A 13,877-nucleotide genomic window follows, 5' to 3' on the forward strand; every position below is an offset into this window, starting at 1 on the left:
CGGACACCGTCATTGGCCAGCTGCCCTGTCACTCACTGTAACAAGCGAGTAGAGGTGCTTTAACAGTTTACATTAGAGACTGTACCCTGTGCCAAATTTAACCACAGAGGGGAGGGGGGTGTTTGAGGGAGGGCAGGCCGGACATGGTTCAGAGTGGGTCCAGCAGGTTACGTGTGTGTGTGTGTGTGTGTTGTGGTCAGTGGGAGACCCCGAGGCCTGGATCCTGATTCCTGCCTTCGCTGTATTTGGAAACGGAAGACTGAGTCGGTGGGTTTGTCGGTGTGGAACAGAGGTTGTGGCCGGCAGAAGTCCACTTTTCCTGTCCATTCAAGGGCATTGCTGGGGGCCCAAAGATCAGCTTTGCACTGAAGCCTGTCGGCGAAGCAGGCGGCCTCATGGACCCTCGAAGACGCGTAGGGCTTCACTGCATGGGATGCATAAGCTGACAAGGTGGGTTTATTCTGTAAATGTGACTTCTCTGTGAAGTAAAACCTTTGTGGATTGAGGTGCTTTCGGCATTATTTATTTATTATTTTCTGATGTTCATCATATTATTATCTTTTGTCATTGAGGATTACAAAGTCTGAGCGGTTTGATATTGAAAGCGTACGTTTGTTTAAAATTGCAACCCAGTCTACAGGAGTTAAAACAAGCTAGATTTCTTAGTGGTGGCTCCCTAAACATCATTTCACCAGTAATCAGAATACATTATCCTTCGCGGTAGCATACTATGTGTGCTGAATGTGCTGCCCTGCTAGTGTACAGTACAGCCATCAGAAGTATATATATATATATAAAATGATGAGTTACAGTAGCTGATGGTACCGATATGACTCAATTGTTTCTAGTTCGCACTTCCCCCACCACTGCCTGGTGTTTCATTTCACCTTGTGTGTGGATCATGTTGCTGTGGCCCGAGCCATGCAGGCCAGGAGCCACAGAATCGTGACTGGAAGGTGCCTTCCCCCCTGTCCGCACTTGCCAAATATATACCCTCCTAAAGTAAATATAATCCTGTCTGTGTCGTGGGAAAAAAATACTACCTGCTCAGCAGCAGAGTCCCCCAGTCGTACGCTCGGTTAGCAGCTCGGCTCCTTAGAGAATCGTTTAGTCTGAGCTCTGCTGAACTTGGTGAGACGTTTTAGAGAATTTGTAGTCATCAGGAACACTGAAGCTTACTTTAACCACTGGATAAGTATTATTACACAAGTCACAAATCAAGCTGAGAAACTATTTTTGGCCTTTTTTTTTTTTTTATGTATCTCAAGTCCCAGATCTGAGCTCACACAGCCATGGGGGACTGGAACCTGCTGGGAAAGCTGCTAGAAAAAGCCCAGGAGCACTCCACTGTGGTGGGGAAGGTGTGGCTCACCGTCCTGTTCATCTTCCGCATCCTGATCCTGAGTGCCGCCACAGAGAAGGTGTGGAGCGACGAGCTCTCGGGCTTCACCTGCGACACCAAGCAGCCGGGTTGTGAGAACGTGTGCTACGACATCACTTTCCCCATCTCCCACGTCCGCTTTTGGGTGCTGCAGATCATCTTCGTGTCCACGCCTACGTTGATCTACCTGGGACACATCGTCCACCTGGTGCGGATGGAGGAGAAGCACAAAGAGAGGGACGAGCAGAGGGAACTCGCAAACCATTCAGACAAGCAGGCCCTTGTTGTGGATGCTAAGCACAAGAAGCCTCTGGTGAGGGACCAGAAGGGTCGAGTGCGCCTGCAGGGGGAGCTCTTGCGCACATATGTGTTTAATGTGGTCTTTAAAACCCTGTTTGAGGTGGGTTTCATCGTGGCTCAGTATCTCCTGTACGGCTTTCAGCTGAAGCCCATGTACACATGCGACAGGCTGCCCTGCCCCAATGTGGTAAACTGCTACATATCACGTCCCACGGAGAAAACCATCTTCATCATCTTCATGCTGGGAGTTGCTAGCGTGTCTCTGCTCCTCAACCTTGTAGAGATCTACCACCTGGGCTTCACCAAGTGTCGCCAGGGCATCACCTTCAGGCGACGTAATCGGTCCCCTGTGAGTCTCCCCAAGGAGCCCAAAGAGGCTGCGGTGCCATATGCGCCGTGTTACGAAGACTACTTCCACCAAGTCCAGCCAGCATACCCGCCTGTACCCAGCTACAACCTCTCCCCTCTGTCTGAAGGCACAGACTCGTCCTGCCACCCCTACCACACCAAGGCGGCCTACAAACAGAATAAGGACAACTTGGCGGTGGAAAGGAGCAGCAGCAAGCCAGAGGAATGTGACCTAAAAGGAGAGAAAGGAGCGGGATCAGCCCCTGGTTCACCTACGCAGGCCAGGCCCGGCCGCAGTGCCAAACACAGCAACAACAAGACTAGAATAGATGATCTGCAGATATAAGGGGGTTTATGTTTCTGTGAGGGTGTCTTAAAATGCTGTGAGGGGATCATATATACATACATGCAGAACTGACTCCCCTCTTTAAGATGGCACAAGGTTGACTCATTCCAACTCAGAGGGGAGTGACATTCAACAGAGAAGCTGCAGGTCTACAGTAAGACTGTGGGTCTAATCAAATATCGAATGAGCTCAGACGTCTTGAAGGAGGTTCTGCTCCACTGAGAAGTGTCCCGTAGCTGGCTGTTCTTTTGAAAAGCTTAATTGGATTTCACATTAGACAGTAGCATTAATGATATGCGGTACACATTTTGTGACAACACCATATATTTCTCAGTCAGTGTCTCTACTATTCACTATTGTCACAGAAAATAAAAACAAATTCAACAGAAAGATACAGTCTGCTCAGGTTTTATATGAATGCGAATGAACCTGCACTTCTGCGTATAAAGCTGTCCGAACTTTGGAAATAGAATCCAGGACAGAAACTTCTTCAGCTCTGGCTTGACCTCATTTGAGGGAATCAGATAGTTAAATTTAACTTCCCTTAACTGTTTTGAGCATAGTTCACTTGCTTAGACTTGAAGTGGAAAGTTGTGCAATACCTGACAACACATTAGGAATTAGGTACACTAGGATCTAGTGTACCTAATTCCAGGAGGCGTCTCAAAACACATTGCACTGCTCTCCGGAGTTCTGCCTCTTTTTATTGCGACAGCCATGCAAGTACATAATTCTAAGCACATTGTGTTCATCCTTGTTTGTATCTGTGTTTGTGCCGTTTGTTTTTCTGTCAAGCACTTGGTGACAACCGTATTTGTAAAACTGCTTGAAATAAATCTGTCTTAAATTTGCAAAGTAAACAGTGTGTTTATAATAACTTCATCAGGAAAATGGCGGATCATCTCACTGGGACTCATGTTGCCACTGTTATTTATATTTCTCAAAAACAAGATCACCTCAGGAGTAGAAACAATGATATAGGTAATATTTAGGTTCAGTAGCTACAACATATATATTGTAGCTCTGCATCTGAATCTTTTTTTTATTTTTGAAACACTGAATCTCTGAAATTAGAATCGGCCGGGTTTACTTTGAGTCATCGGTATCCACCCACAAACATGTCAACCTGTTCAACACGGACGTGCTCGAGCGGGAACAAACATGTCGTGTTAAGTCTGCATATCCCCACACACGCACATCTTAATCTTACACACACGTGTGCCGGGAAAACGCAGCACACGGGCACCCCTGGTATGGAAACCTTGAAATGACTGACATAGCATGTTCATGACGAGGAAGCTGTCTCATACCTTTTGACTACATTCATCATTTTGTGTCAATGCTTAATGTGCCAAGGGAAGAACAAATATACTTTTTACTTGACTTGTATTAAAACTAAAACAGATAAATGACTCTTTTAGCTGAAGTTTAAAGAAGTGTTGAGATATGTGTGAGTGTAGTCTGTGCATACGATTCCGTACTTTAGTGTGTTGCTGGGCCGTGAAACAACGTATGTCAGATCTCCCAGACAAAACTGTCGGGAGTGTTATTTGAAATGTATGGCCCCATAAATCAGGAAGTAAACCAGAATCTCTAATTCTAAAGAAATGTCACATACAAAATGAGAACAAAACACAATGATTACCCAAAGTTATTTTAAAGCATTCATCATCTCAAGATGTAATAAAGTGATCATCTCTGAGAAAAGGGATTATGAAATGCTGACAGATGAATTGATGTGAGTTATGAGTAGAGCTGCATATCCAGCACTTTGAAATACAATCCTTTTCGTGTAAGGCCAGCCTTTGAAATTGTAGTTGCTTCGTAATATAAAGGTTTCTATTTTGACTGAATCACGGAATGAAAGTATGTGATATATTAGCATTAGATGACATGCTGTCGTTTTCTTTGTAGAAAAGCTGCCATGATGTTGATCAATGGTGGCTTTCTTATTACGTAGCTCTGCAAGTGAAATTAATAGCAGCATCCTCAGCTCTGACACATTTTCGACTTTACAAGAATGGTGATCTCAAAGGAGTTCGGTGGAGGGAGGGGCTGAACATTCTGTTTTCAATATATGCTATCAGTGTTTTCTTTGTATCCTCCCCGTGACTTGGAGAACAATTGCAACACTCTCCCCACTATATACAGTAAAGTCAGTGAACACTTTTGAACTGGTTCAATTAATTGTGTCATTAATAAAATAATTTAAGACATGGTCCTTAATTTAAACCATAATATCTTAATGAATTAATCATTTTTCACAAAACCACCAAATCGCATTATAGAATTAACAATATAGACTATTAGGACTACTCTCTCACTTCAGCAAACAAAAAGTATACCCACATAACCCTAAGAGATAAGGAGCTGATTAGATAGCCTTCCAATTACCTTTCAGTTAAATTAAAAACTTCAATGCGCAAAATAGATTATGGCATAATAAAAAACAATGCGAAATTGAATACAGCAAAGCACCTACACAAACAAAAAACAATTAAAACTCTCAATGTCAGTTATGATGATGATTCTATAGTATATGGGGCTTAATTAAAGATTTATTTAAATACGCAGTGTAACTATTTGTAACCTAATCAAGAGAGTCCAGACTGAGGACACTTTTAACTTCTAAATGTCTATACTTTTAAAATACAAGCTGTACAAAAATATTTAACGTTTGATGAAGTTGTTTCTTTTGTGCTGAAGCCATTACTTATCCTCTCAAAAGCACCCGGGCAGAGTTACATGGCAAATAACAGCACGGATTATTACAATGAAGCGCCTCCTTGGTTATGTGTAATGTAATAAATGCATGTGCCCACATGAGAATTCTATAACTTTATGCGGTTTTGTTCCCTCTGGTGCAATGCTTTGCATTATCTTCCACTAGTTGAAGCACAGTCCTCTACTGCCCTCTCTCTTTACTTGTACTCAAACACTGACACGCTGCTCATCTGAGGGTTGTGTCTGCTGTGTGCGCCATCTGCTGGGCAAAGGGTATCCATGAAACAGAGACGCTTCAGTTTTTTGTAATGCATAAATAACTGAGTGCATACAAGTGAACATATATTATGATGCATTACTGTATATCTGTCTATTCCTTTTCAATTAGGATATATTCATTCAAAGAGTCTGTACTGAGTGTGGAATGCATTTTAGGAGAAGAAGGGCACGGAGAATAGAATCATCAAAATGTTGTAGTGTTTATTTATTGCCCGATTCAAGTAAGTTCAGCACTCTCTGGCCTGTTTTTTTTTTTTCCCTTCATCACACTCACGCTATACACCCAACCTGCTAATGTGTGATAACTAACAAAGAGCCAGAAGCAAAGCCTGCCCTTGCAGCAACACAGCTTTAATAAATATCAGCCAAAAGGCAAACGAGGCCTCTGATGTTTGCTGACTGAATCAGTCTGATTGCTTGCAGGCCTGTCACCTCATCACCAACACCAGCCTAGTTAAACTCAGTGCTGACTGCACAGCTCCAACAACATACCGGAAAACACAGTATGTGAGCTACACTGGAGAGCATGTTGAAAAGAGACTCACAGGGATCAGAGGGAGAAGAACAGAAACATCTGATTTCTGTTCTTTGTGTCCTCCAGCCTCGCTCCTTTGACATCACATGCTCCATATGTCTTTATGAAGCAGGTTCATTGGGCAGCTTTTCCTGCTGAGTTGCAGACACAATTAATTATTTCCAAAAAAAACAAACATTCAACTCATGAATGTGTTGAGTTAAGATGCACAGTGGTGGACATACCGCGCTTGTTTGAAGTAACACGTAGAAGATAACAGCAATTCCACAATGCCGTCTTCTATGGCTTGCAAACTTGAAGACTTTTACATTTTTTTTATATCCCAAAATGCTCTCCCTATGAATTTTCATTAAGTTAGTTGACTTAATATAGATCGTCTTAAGACGTCGCTCGCATTCTTGTTTACTTGTCATTTCTGCTGAGCTGCTGGCTCTTCCTACAGGTTTGAATGAAGGCATGACATACTGCTTTTCTGAAAAAGTGTGGGGTTCATGTCCCCTGTGTACCCCCCATAAACTACAGCCTTGAGACTGCTTGTATTATAAACTTTAAAAGAAATAGCATATAAGAAACCCAAATTCCACCACATCATGGCATGTTTGTATCATTAATGTAACGTATTCCTAAATTGGAATATCAATAGTAAACGTTTAAACATTTCGATGCACAACTTGACACGTCAAAACATTAAAAATCTGTGTTTTAGTGAACAAAAAAAAAAAAAAAAAGGCTTTCAAGAATATGTAAACTGAAACTAAAAAGTTACATTTTCAAGTTTATTTGAGCACGAGAACCTTTTCATCCGCATCACTGAGAACATCCTCAAATCTCCAAACATCTCCGAGTACAAACCATTCCTTTCAATACAAATTGATCTCGCAAGAATTTTCGGATTCAAAGTTACAAAAATTTCACTGAGCCACATTACACACATTGACTATTAAGGACAGGACGTCGTGAAATCTTTGCTCCACAACACAGCGTGAAAGTTAAGCACATTACGAAGAGTCCTCTTTAAATGTATGCTGACAAGGACTGAAGTCTGAGGACAGAATGATGAATTCAGCACTGCAAATTCTCACCGGATGGATGTAGAGCATTTTGGAATCAGATTCTTTATACATGAACATGACAAGCACATACAGTGTGTGTGTGTGTGTGTGAAAACGCATCATCCAAAACCAGATCCCCTAACTGTCTGGTTGGTAGAGATGGCGCTTTGTTTAGTGCTGGAGCCCATGGTGGTTGGGGCGGAGAGGGGGGGGGGGGGGGGGGGGGGGGGGGGGGGCTGCGGATCCATGCCTCTATCTGCCCATCTCCTCCAGTCTTATGAGCTGATAAGCACATGCCTTAATCGTCTTTGCCCTTCCCTTTAGGTGTGCCTTCGTTCCAGGCCACATAAACAAACAAAGCCAAAACCACATGCACAGCGAGCACTGCAACGATGGCCGCATAGAAGTAGCTGTCAGAGCTCGACATCTTCATGGAACCTGGGAAAAGGAGTGGGAGAAGAGTTAACCGGGATGAAGAGCAGCTGCAGTACAGCGACAAACGTGTCTACATCGGCTTACATGTGAAAATGAACTTGAATTTAAAACTTGATTTTATGGCCATTAGAAAAATAAGAGTAAAAGTTGTTTACTGTTAGAGAGTTTTCTATACCGTTTATGCTGTGCTACCTCAACCTTTAATATCTCCACTTTTATAAGGTCAATATTATAAACCATTGAGTATGCTGTCAGCCTTGGATTTATGGATTTAGGCATGTCAGTAAATAGAATACCTACCTATGATCCCTAAACAGTTTGTAATTTGCCACAAATAGACTCTCTCGTCTGGTTAGATTGTATTATATATTTATGTGGTTTCTCAATCAAATGTCAGGAAAATGTACCGTAACCCAACACACTGGTGGACTCGGGGGTAAACCGCTCCTCTTGGTGCCCCCGTGTTTGAAAAACAACGCTGCACCAGTGTCCAGTGCACACTTCTCTTGATGCGCGTATGTGTGTGTGTGTGTGTGTGTGTGTGTTCCGAATTGCACTTTTAAATGAGCCCTTCTCTCTTGATTTGGCTCAGATGTTTTGTTTAGATACAGGGTTACTTGCAGCTACCTGGATTGATGTCCGTTGCTTTGTCGGGTATTCTGTGTCGAGGTGGTGCAAGTATTCTCATACATGTCTAGTATCCTCACTGTCACTTTATACATCAATAACACTATCTATAATTACTTTTTTGTCCACATCACATAGATTAGAACAACTAAATAAAGTTATCAATGAAATGAAAGCCACTATTCAGACGATGAAGTTCTGCGTATGATTGTCTTGATTTGTTATTGTTCTGATGACAGTTTGCGTCAACAATGCAGGGACGAATAATGCAAACCATCTCTTTGCCTTACGGTTACTATTGGAGCCAATAAATTGGCTTTACTATTGGCTGATATTCGTATTTTAGGGCATTTTATGCCATATATGATATGACAGGAAACGAGAGAGAATTGTTTGTGATAATTTACAGACAGTAATGCCATTATAGTTTTTCCACCACAAAGCACTGTTTTTAAATTCCCATAGTTATGTTTATATATAGCGGAAATATTGTAATTGGCTTTTAAACTCCAATATCTGTATTGTCCTAAAAAACAAAAACAGAATCCACATCGGTCAGACTGTGGGAATTATCTGGAACAAAAATAAGAGCTGGAACAAAGTGAAGAGGGCAGTTTTGTGGCAGGATATCCTTCCATCTGAACTGGTGGAACAAAACAAAGGTTCGAGGGCTGACTTTGCTCTGCTGACACAAACAAAGCAGCGTTGCAGACCTTACCCTCAAAGAGGTACGCCTTTGTAGCAAAGTAGAGTCCAATGGGCAGCGTCACCATCAGGAACGTGAAGAACAACAGTGTCTTGAGGGCTGAAACCAGGGAGCTTTCATTTCTGCAGGAGTACAAGATCTGTCAGTCAGCGCAGAGAAAACCCAGATAGTGACAGTACTGTGAAGAAGCTACGGGTTACATGCGAAACACTGATGCGAGCATGTCCCTTGGTGGTGATTAATGCACGTGTTCAACGATTACAAGTATTTTGTTAAACGTGGGCACATGCTCAACATCAAGCAGCACAGGGGGGGGGGGGGGGGGGGGGGACGGGTGGTTTTTAAAACAGGCGTCACTCCTCGGAAGCTAAGCTAGGTTAGCTAGCTGTTGATTTAGAGTAGATTACGGTTTTCTCACCCCCGGGAATAAGCCGGCGGTCCGGTGTCCGAAGCTGCTCCGACAGATCCGTCCATTGCTGGGCTGATCGGAGACGAGGTTAAGATGAAAAACGGGAAATATAATCGGTTAATGTTAGCGTTTTCCCCGTCTGTGTTGTGTTGTCACACTAGCTCAAATCCCTTCTTCCGCATAGGATCACGAGATTGTCACATGACCACGTTTGACGTCAAGTTTGTCTCGCGCGACCAGACTTCAGTGGCAATAGTTGAACCCATAGATTTAGCCTGGTTCATGTCCTGCAGGAATAAAGGATATTTTGGGATAAAATGTATTTCTTCAAAATATGGAACTAACGATCAACTTTCAAGCAATATGTACTTCCTATGTTTTTGTAGTTTCCTGTGAGGGCTGCAATTTAAAATGTGATATTCAGTGATAAAGTGTCCGGATCCTTTACTTCTAGGCCGAGGAGTAGCAATAAGCCTCAACAAAGTAAAAAAAAATACTCCATTACAAGTAAGGGTCCAGCATTCAAAATGTCACCCAGGTAGAAGCAACCAAAAGTACAGATGTAGGCTACACATTATTATCAGAATTTCCCTTTGAAAAGTTATATTGTTGTTGCCCATATAGCTATGTTGGATTATTATTAATCCTGCACACATTTATAATAACAAAAACAATCAAATATTTAAGATTTTAATAACTTTTGTTTTATCTGTAAAGTAATTTACATTTACTAAAGTAACTTTTAATAGATTAAACGGATTAGATTCTTATGAAGCTGTAGCCTATTACAACCCGGGGAACTACATTTACAAGATCAAGCATGAATGTATTTCATGTATTTCAAAAAGCCCAACAAATGTTGAAGGCTCTTATAAATGTATTTTTACTTTCTCTTTTATTTTTTACTCTGTTTGATTGCTTCCTGTATCATAATGCTGCTGAACAAATTTCCCCTTGCGGGATTAATAAAGTATCTATCTATCTATCTATCTATCTATCTATCTATCTATCTATCTATCTATCTATCTAATGTACTAGCAAATGATCAAATCAGCATCACATCCCAATTCAGTCAAACTTTGATATTCTTTTTCACAGTTTTTGAGTGAAAATGAAGTCTACAGCTTTTAGAAACGAAGTCAGCAGCTGTACATTCATAACCATTGTCTTTGCAGTCAAACACATCTTATTTAGCTTTTTTAACAGTCAAAACATATTATTCACTGTTTAATTGGTTCCCATTCCCATAACCAGGCTCCAAAAATAACAGCAAAGAAAGGATGGATGTAAACTTGCAAGTTCGTCATTCAACAATCATTTATGGATGTCTTGTGTCATGTAATGTGCTCCTACGTTCCTGAATAATTCAACACCGTAGACCACTTCTTGTTTGATCGCAGATGTAACAGAGAACCATTTAGTCCATTTCGTGCCGACTGTATACATTTAGCGTCGTGCTCTGCCTGTGTTTCTGGTTGAAGTCTCGCTGCCGTGGTGTCAAGGAGTGGCACTTTCTGCTCCAGTTGGCTTTGTTCTCACCGGTCCCTCGCTCAGCAGGTTCCCCAAAACACATTTCATTTGAAAAGACTCTCACTACTGATGTGTGTTCAAAATGATCATGTCACTTTCTGTGGCAATTTCACTCCCAATTTGTTACCCAGCAAAGAGCACACGATGACATAAACAATGCCTCATTGAATAGTATTCTCTAATCTGTTGCTGGATGAACCACTGAGTGCAATTTTATAAATACAAATTCTGCCTTTTTTTCTGTTTCGTTAGACAGTGAGCACGAGAGTTGAGTTGACTTTTAACACTTAAAACCAAACACAGGTCTTTTTGTTAATCAGTACTGTATGCAGACATCACGAGCACAGATGTTAAGACCTCTCTTCATATCAATATCACAATAAAGGCACGGTTTATATAGAGTAGTAGGCCTGCTGATAATATTCTTAGGAACCTAAAACTTCAAAATAGAATATATTTAGATCAGGGAATTCTAAATTAATTTAATTAGATGTCAATTTATATACAACATGTACTTCACAAAACAAAAAACTTTTTTTACAGAAGCCAAGGCACATTATAAAGTATGTTTTGTGATTGTACAGACACATATCTTAATTTAATAATTGATAAATAATCATTAAAGCTGGCAATAATTCTAAAATAAACAGTGACCGTTTTTCATAAACAGGTCATCCCTAATTATTCCAGATCAAAGTTACACTGGACTTTTGTTTTCTCTGGAAACAAATGCAAAACCCCAAAAGTAATTAAATGGTGCATTGCTGTGCGCTTTGGGAATAAAGCATAAACCACAGAAGACATGTTCATCCCGTTATGGTAAGATTGTGACATTTAATTAAACTGCATCTAAAATTAAAGCTTGGTAAACGTTTCATTCTCAGTGGAATAACAATGTTTATATCTGGCCAAGGGGTCTTTTGTTTTAATTTTAATACGGTACTAAATGATCCTTCCTCAAGGAGGTTGACCTCTGACCTTCCAGAAGTATTTCCCATGGCTCTCTCTGTTTCATTCCATGTGTCACCAGTGCTCTATGTCAAGCATGAGGCCCCCCCCCACACTGCACACCACACCTGTTGTTTTGACCAAGCGACAGTGTCAAAGTGTTGTAGCTACAATGTAAATGAAGTTTCCATTCCAAATGAGAGTACAAATAGAAAACACTTTAAAAATAGTTCTGTGCTGTTCTTAGCTTTGTCCTTCGCTTTTACAACTGCTGCTAAAAGTGAGAGGATTGTTATTACCAATTAATCGTGTATTCTTTTAAGTACTGTACTTTATTGTACTTTTTATGCACTTTATACTTCAACTTGACTAAATTCCAGAGGCAAATATTGCAAAATGTACCATTTGTCTATTGCATATATTTAATAGTTTGAGTTACTACTTGCTTTTCAGATATAGTAAGAAATGTTTGATGAGCTACAAAAAAGACACTGTCAAGTGAAAAGTTCAACATTTTGAGAAACATGCGTGTTCACTTTATTGCTGAGAAGATTGTTACCAATCTCTTGTGTGTATGCTAAACATGGCTAACTTAGCTTAGCAAAAAGACAGGGGGGAAACAGCTAGCCTGGTTTCTCCAAACGTCACAAAATCTGCCAACCAGCACCTCTTAAACTCAACAATGAACACATTGAATCTTGTTTGTTGTTCTGCTTTATGGAGGCTTATCCAGACTATTTCTCAGTCAAGACCAGTTGCAACTTTAATCCTCCGTAAAATCTCAATTTGTCATTTTCACACTTCTGTTTTTGGATTAAACAAACAAGATACAAGATGTAAATACACTTTAGAGGTACTGGTGGACTTTGTCTCTTTTGGACAGAGCTATACTAAATAATGTAATATTTAATCAAAAATATATATTATTCAGGTGACATTTTTCAGTGGATGGAGTACTTTTGTTTTTGGCACTGTATATAGCTGATAATATTGTCTTTTTCGAAAGCAGGACTCTTACTTACTTACTTACTCGTAATTAAGTATCTTTTTTGTTCATACTTTTACTTATAAGGTCTCAGTAATTATTCCCCCGCTGGTATCATGGCAAACTAGAGGTCACTGTCAACAAACAAGGAACATTTTGTCGATTATATCCATAATCTATAAATCTATAATACCCAGTGTTGTATACTATTCAGACTAAAAATAAATGAAAGAAATCTGATACAATAATCACCATCATCCACATTTCCTGCTGTCATTGGCTTCCTTGGACCCACGCCACCTAAAACCTCCTGGTAGTATTGTGACCCACAGCCCATTGGGACATGTAGGAACGCATCATATGCATGAGAACACAGGCAGCACTAAACCCGATGCACAAATCCATTAGGAGACTTGCTATTGGGGCAGCAGGCTCACTGTGAGACCCCACTCTGTAAAATGCAATGATGTGCAAGAGCTGTAGAAATTCCTCTGTGCAAAGAGGAGCTGCGTCTGGCTTCATCTAGCGAGACGAAAAACCATCACGGCATGCTATCGTTGGGCCATGCGATGCCTCACTCTTCATGCATTGTGGAAATAATCCTTATCTCACATACCACTAAGAAGGACAATACATTATCTCTGCCATCATGTGAATGCTGCAAGGAGCACTGCGCATCTCCAGTTAACAAAAAAATGACATGTCTTGTATCTGACATGATATCATTTGTGATTCCGACACATGTCTAAATGACAGTAAGGATTTATATGTGGCTTGGCTGTAGAAAACTTACCTGAGACTCAGGGTATCGACCAAAGCAAATGGAGCTGACGTTACAGAGAAACCGGGGAGACAGTGTCACATATGTGAAATTGTCAGAATACAGTCACAGCGTATAGCTGTCCCTGAACATACCAAAAAAACAAAAAACGTCTCCACGAGCCATTGCCCTTCATATTAAATCACAGGCAAAATGACAGACAGTGTGGGTGGATAGACTAGTCATCTCAACTATTCATCCTGGACTCTGGTTTGTATTTTAGATGTATCCACCGAGCAATATGTTGAGTGTAAACATGACGACTATTCATTTACAGAGACACATATATCTTAATCATAAGGCACCCAACATTGCTAGAATTAGTAGGAAATCAAATGTATTTGCTAAACAAAGTCTGCCTTATATTTTGTGGTTCAAACTTTTTTTTTTATAATGTCAAAATGGATATTTTGAGTATCATGAAAAAAATCCTTTCTGCACTTCAATGCGTA

The 13,877-nt window shown here is 40.7% G+C and overlaps 2 protein-coding genes across 2 annotated transcripts; one reads left to right on the top strand and one right to left on the bottom strand.

The window, feature by feature from the left end:
* The first annotated feature begins 1,000 nt into the window (after nucleotides 1-1,000).
* LOC142962636 (gap junction alpha-3 protein-like) lies at nucleotides 1,001-2,375 on the top strand. The gene has a single exon (XM_076103229.1). It carries the CDS (start codon nucleotides 1,293-1,295, stop codon nucleotides 2,373-2,375), a length of 1,083 nt encoding a protein of 360 aa, XP_075959344.1. The 5' UTR covers nucleotides 1,001-1,292.
* Nucleotides 2,376-6,657: 4,282 nt separating this feature from the next.
* Nucleotides 6,658-9,338, bottom strand: vma21 (vacuolar ATPase assembly factor VMA21). The gene is made up of 3 exons (XM_076103139.1): nucleotides 9,152-9,338; nucleotides 8,746-8,855; nucleotides 6,658-7,403 (listed from the first exon to the last, which is right to left on the bottom strand). The coding sequence occupies exons 1-3, from the start codon at nucleotides 9,205-9,207 to the stop codon at nucleotides 7,264-7,266; spliced, it is 306 nt and encodes a 101-aa protein (XP_075959254.1). The 5' UTR covers nucleotides 9,208-9,338; the 3' UTR covers nucleotides 6,658-7,263.
* Nucleotides 9,339-13,877: the final 4,539 nt, after the last annotated feature.

The sequence above is a fragment of the Anarhichas minor genome, unplaced genomic scaffold, assembly GCF_050575085.1.
Source record: "Anarhichas minor isolate MPS153535 unplaced genomic scaffold, ASM5057508v1 ptg000028l, whole genome shotgun sequence".
Lineage (NCBI taxonomy): Eukaryota > Metazoa > Chordata > Actinopteri > Perciformes > Anarhichadidae > Anarhichas > Anarhichas minor.

What these genes read in the sequence shown, in the direction of transcription:
- LOC142962636 (XM_076103229.1), top strand. Translation starts at nt 1,293, where the DNA reads ATGGGGGACTGGAACCTGCTGGGAAAGCTGCTAGAAAAAGCCCAGGAG.
- vma21 (XM_076103139.1), bottom strand. Translation starts at nt 9,207, where the DNA reads ATGGACGGATCTGTCGGAGCAGCTTCGGACACCGGACCGCCGGCTTAT. An exon ending in CCGCCGGCTTATTCCCGGGG is followed by an intron (nt 8,856 to 9,151) that starts GTGAGAAAACCG and finishes GTACTCCTGCAG; the next exon opens with AAATGAAAGCTCCCTGGTTT. An exon ending in AAAGGCGTACCTCTTTGAGG is followed by an intron (nt 7,404 to 8,745) that starts GTAAGGTCTGCA and finishes TCCTTTTCCCAG; the next exon opens with GTTCCATGAAGATGTCGAGC.